The sequence below is a fragment of the Calidris pugnax genome, unplaced genomic scaffold, assembly GCF_001431845.1.
Source record: "Calidris pugnax isolate Ruff unplaced genomic scaffold, ASM143184v1 scaffold133, whole genome shotgun sequence".
NCBI lineage: Eukaryota > Metazoa > Chordata > Aves > Charadriiformes > Scolopacidae > Calidris > Calidris pugnax.
Window position 1 is genome coordinate 417,359 of NW_015090977.1, and position 5,266 is coordinate 422,624.

General features: G+C 42.3%; 1 protein-coding gene across 1 annotated transcript; it reads right to left on the reverse strand.

The window, feature by feature from the left end:
• Positions 1 to 486: 486 nt before the first annotated feature.
• On the reverse strand, positions 487 to 5,059 carry PRR11 (proline rich 11). The gene is made up of 10 exons (XM_014953096.1): positions 4,944 to 5,059; positions 4,394 to 4,547; positions 3,761 to 3,883; positions 3,195 to 3,452; positions 2,960 to 3,058; positions 1,850 to 1,959; positions 1,531 to 1,590; positions 1,344 to 1,440; positions 803 to 867; positions 487 to 726 (listed from the first exon to the last, which is right to left on the reverse strand). The coding sequence occupies exons 1-10, from the start codon at positions 5,057 to 5,059 to the stop codon at positions 711 to 713; spliced, it is 1,098 nt and encodes a 365-aa protein (XP_014808582.1). The 3' UTR covers positions 487 to 710.
• Positions 5,060 to 5,266: the final 207 nt, after the last annotated feature.

Consider the following 5,266-nt stretch of genomic DNA (forward strand, 5'->3'; position numbering starts at 1 on the left):
CGCTCCGCCCGCCCGGAAGCACCGGCGGCGCCCGGCTCCGCGCATGCGCGGCCCGGCGGAGGGGAGGGCTCGGGGCGGGCAGGCGGCGGCGATGCTACCGGTACCGGGGCTTCGGGAGCCCTCGACCAAGGGGACAAGACACGGAGGGGCCGTGATCCTTCCCCCCCCTCCCCGCCGCCGGTGAACTCGGCTTTGAAGGCGGGAGGGCGGTCGGTCTCCCCTCGGTGCCGCCTGTCGCGACAGGCGACCCGACAGCAGCCACCCGCGGCACACAGTGCAATCGCTTCATACCTTATTAAACCACATAATTACTGTTTGTGAAAACTTGCAGCTTTTCACTTTTTTATTAGGAAAAAAAAAAGCTCTCTAGCTTTTTTTCCCCCCCTAATAACATAAGTGATAAACCGCTGCTTTTCCTTGAACCTCTATGGTTACCATCGAGATTTTTCTTCTTTAAAAAAAAAAAGAAAATGTAAAAACAATACTGACTTTGAGCAAATAGATATTTATATTACAGGGAGCACCGGTGGTGGGACACACAGTCCCCGTCTCAGCAGCAGCCACAGAGCAGCAGATTCAGGAAATTGCATTGATTTTCTTCCATTAACAGAGAAGTTTCAACCAGAGCCATTAAAAAGACGTTGCCTTTAAAAAGCAGAATTCCAAAGGGGGTTTCCATAATGCCCCGTTTTCGCATGCACTAGATATGCTTACAAATACATATGCCTGAGTGAGATAAAAATGGGATTTAAGTGGCTTCTTCCCGACCACGAATGAAAAATACATAGTTCTGTAAACCTACTTTTGTTCATCAAAGCTGTTTGCAGCGCTCAACCGGGCTGGCGAGGGGCTCTTCGGGTGAGCCATCTGTCCAAACAGGAAAAAGACAAACTCAGTGCTAATTATGACCGAGATAAAAAATACAGTGTAATTATTACGAATGTCTTAACTGACATTCATCAAAGAAAACAGACACAGCAAAAAATAAAAGACATCATTAACCCTTGTATCTTGATGGCCTGCAAACTGGTGCTGTGATGTCAGAGATCACATTCAGGCACAAAAATAACCATTAAAAAAGCAACTTTTCTTCTCAACCGTTGTCAAACAACCTGGGAGATGGGCAATGGCATTTCCTTCCGTGGTTTCCTTACCATTAAAATGGGAATCAGTAAAACCAATGCCCTTATTTAGGGGTACTCGGGGCTTTTGGAGGAGAATTATGGAGAGACTGTGATTTAGGTAACACACCCCAACGGCACTGCACTGTAGGGAAAATAAATCAATATGAAATTCTATGGGTTTTAAAGTTTATCATTCCAAAGAGAGGTATCCCAACTTGCCTGAAATTTGCGCCGTAGTGCCTGTGTCATTATTGGTGTCAACCCAGTCCCACATTCCATGTTTTCTTTACTATTTAGTGGAGTGCCACCAGGGCTTCTGAAAAGATTGGAAACAAGGGGAATTATCATTTTTTTTTTTCCTATGTTTTCTGGAAAAAACCAAGCAAGAGAATAGAAAGGAACTTGCCTTTGTATGTTGACTTTCTTCAGATGTTTTCGAAGATCTAACTGATTTTTAGGAGGGGTACTAACAGAACAAAACAAATTGTTAAAATATTTTCCATTCTGTAAACAATGTTAATCGCTGTTTAGAATAGAAAAAAAAATCTAATATCTTACATTACAGTAAAATATCTTACATTAAGGAGTTTGCAGCATAAACTGATGGTTTGGATTTAGGCCTCAGAAGCAAATTGTTAAAATATTTTCCACTCTGTAAACAATGTTAATTGCTGCTTAGAATAGAAAAAAAGTCTAATATCTTACATTACAGAAAAATATCTTACATTAAGGAGTTTGTAGCGTAAACTGATGGTTTGGATTTAGGCCTCAGAATAACACTCTGTAAATCCGAGACTGTAATTAATGCCCTGCGTGTCTTTGCTGGTGACTCTGCCTAAAGTGAGAAAAGAAATGTTACCACAAATAACTGTTAGAAGGGCCTCATTAACCTTAACTCTATTTAATATTTATACTCTGAAAAGGTTTCTGTGGTGTATGGCTTTTATGCTTTTTGGAATCATTAAGATTTTAACATGCCTTTGACAAAAATAGATTTATTTTAAAAAAAACAACCCCAAACCAAAACACTTCCACAAACGAGATTTCAGCAAGGCAAAAGAAAGCATAAAATCTGTAACACAGGCGTAAGGCTACGTGTTTTTAATCCAAAATGAGGAGAACTATCCTGCACGCTGGCTGAGATTGGAGTTAGTCAATTTCTTCACTTTGAACGCCCAGGCATAGAATTAGAAGGATTACTTAAAACTGATCATTGGGTTTTTGGAAGAGAAGAATTAATTTATTGAAAAAAATTCTATGAGGGTCTTCACTTTGAACGCCCAGGCGTAGAATTAGAAGGATTACTTAAAACTGATCATTGGGTTTTTGGAAGAGAAGAATTAATTTATTGAAAAAAATTCTATGAGGGGCTAAGGGAAGAACTGCAGGAAATACATCACTTCCAGTGTGGAGTTTGCCCGACACACCATCATCCATTTATCCACGTGTCCTCCTCCGGTCATTGGGTTTTTGGAAGAGAAGAATTAATTTATTGAAAAAAATTCTATGAGGGGCTAAGTCAAAAGCTGCAGGAAATACATCACTTCCAGCGTGGAGTTTGCCCGACACGCCGTCATCCATTTATCCACGTGTCCTCCTCCGGTTTACCTTGTCCGTTCTCAGGTTGCTGTCTGTCTTCTTCAATTTAACGTTCAGGAGATCTTTGAGAGTGATCTGCATCGGCCCATCCTTCTTCAGTGGCGGTGCCTGAAAACAAAGGTGGTTGGAAGGGAAATCAGGATCATCTCAAAAGCTGCAGGAAATACATCACTTCCAGCGTGGAGTTTGCCCGACACGCCGTCATCCATTTATCCACGTGTCCTCCTCCGGTTTACCTTGTCCGTTCTCAGGTTGCTGTCTGTCTTCTTCAATTTAACGTTCAGGAGATCTTTGAGAGTGATCTGCATCGGCCCATCCTTCTTCAGCGGCGGTGCCTGAAAACAAAGGTGGTTGGAAGGGAAATCAGGATCATCAAGTGATGGAGCATTCAAAAAGACACCCGTTCCTGATCAAACCATGCCCAAAGAACCCCACCATGAGTCAAGAAAGAGAGGAACGTTTAGCTCCTACCAAAAGTGCTTTAGAACCGTTGCCCCGTTTGAGGAGGAGAGGTGCTGGAGGCAGTTTTGGTGGGGGCAGTGGTGGTGGTGGAGGTGGTGGCGGCGGCGGAGGAAGAGGAGGAGGGGGTGGTGCAGATAGAGGCTGCAGCTGCGTTGTAGGAGGCCCAGATACTGACGACAGCGAGTCCATCTGTGTTTGTGCAGGAGCACCCAGAGCTGGCTTATTACACCTTTGACAAAGGGAATTTTCTGCTGCAATTCCATTCATCTGAAAACAATATAAATAAATAAGAAAATATTAAATCCACTGGCAAAAGTGGATGGAATTTCACAGAAGAGAGATTCTGGCTTCAGTTGATCCAGAAAGACATAAAAAGAGCCTCTCATGAGGCTCACCAGCAAACCAGTTTCCTCTATGTATGAAGTAACAGCAGTTTAGTAATGCTGAATGCAAAGAAGAGGTGAAACACCGCCCAGTGAGAAGCCCTTCAGATTTCAGTTGATCCGCACTGACCACGGTTCCTTACACGCTCCCACAAGCAGACGTTACCCTGCCCCACTGGGACTGAAACTCACCTGGAGCCTTCCTTGTAGTCTGGAAAACTCAGCTTCCAACTTTTCCAGCTGCTCTCTGAACGTATTTAGCTCCCGTAAATATATTTGTGATGGAAATATGGTGTCTTTAACTACCTTAAAACTCTAAGCATAAAAAGAAACCAAATAAGTGTTTTCATCAATTTATGTTTCCAGAGACAGAGCTATGGTTACTATTGAAAGTTCTATCGCAAGGTCTTCTCATTGTAGTCAAGATATGAAATTTCACCAAATATTTCCTTGGCAAAAACCCAAGGAGTGACTTTCTCCAAAAAAACCTTTAACTTCACCTAGAAATTCTAAAGTATAATTCACATTTGACCTGATAAAAATCATACAATCATTTCTGCTGTGAAAGAAAGACTGCACCTTTAATCCACTGTAAATCCTTGTGATATTGCAATAACCCCCCTACAATTTCATGTATGCATTTAATGCCTACGGTGGCCTTCACACTCTTCTCATACTTCAGCAGCAAACACAAAATACACTTTGGATATTTCAGTAGATGTAAGTAAATTTATGGCTTAGTTCTCAAATCTGACTGCATATCCTGCACCTGAGTGCTAAGAACAACCTTACACATTGGCAAAAATAGAGAAGTAGAAAACTTACCTGTGCAACCGTGTTCTGGCACCAACAATACAAAAATGATGCTGTTGTTGTAAAGGGTTTTACCACATTTTTTACGCTGGGCAAGGCTAATGACCAGAGTGAGGACAGATGGCTTGGGGCAGGTGACGCGTTTGGAGGAAGATCACCTGCTGACCTGGGACAGAACATCACAGAATGCAGTCAAAATTATATCTATAATTTCAGCCTTCAAAAAGGTTAACTGTGACCAATCATCTGGAAATGACAAGTACCAGCAAGAGCAGGTGACAACGGTGTAAACATGAGCAGAGAGACTAGGAAAGACTAAGATACATTTCAATAAAGGAGGGAAGGAAATCATATTTGCAATATGTTTTTATCCAAACTGCTTTTCCTGCATGTTAAAGTTAACAATAGACACAGTACTAAAAGATACACAAGATTAAACAATTCCACAGCATCCGTACCAGGATGTAGAAACTCCAAATGCAATTCTGTTTCCTCAGTTCCATGAGCAAGCAGCAGACCCAGAAACTGAGCTAAAGGGAAAATGTCCAGCTGAGTCTCTTACCGTGGAGAATGACAACTGGAACCCTGGCGGTTTGGATTTGCAGCATCTCCTTTTTTTCCCCGTAGAAATTTTGCTCTGGCTCCCCTTTTCCGCCGGCATTTCTTATATTTTGCCATTACTGTTAAAAAGACACAGTTTAAAATGAATGGATAGAAAAATACACACTTTCACATGGGGACAGAGCTGTGAGAAATCGGTAGGGAGGACATGGACTGCATCTCAAAAAATCAAAAAGTTATTCACAGTTGCCTTGCTAGAATCACAGAACGATATGGGGTTGGAAGATCATCTAGTCCAACCCCCTGCCAAAGCAGGTCCACCCA

What these genes read in the sequence shown, in the direction of transcription:
- PRR11 (XM_014953096.1), bottom strand. Translation starts at nt 5,059, where the DNA reads ATGGCAAAATATAAGAAATGCCGGCGGAAAAGGGGAGCCAGAGCAAAA. An exon ending in TACGCTACAAACTCCTTAAT is followed by an intron (nt 1,591 to 1,849) that starts GTAAGATATTTT and finishes TTGTTCTGTTAG; the next exon opens with TACCCCTCCTAAAAATCAGT. An exon ending in AAGAAAGTCAACATACAAAG is followed by an intron (nt 1,441 to 1,530) that starts GCAAGTTCCTTT and finishes CAATCTTTTCAG; the next exon opens with AAGCCCTGGTGGCACTCCAC.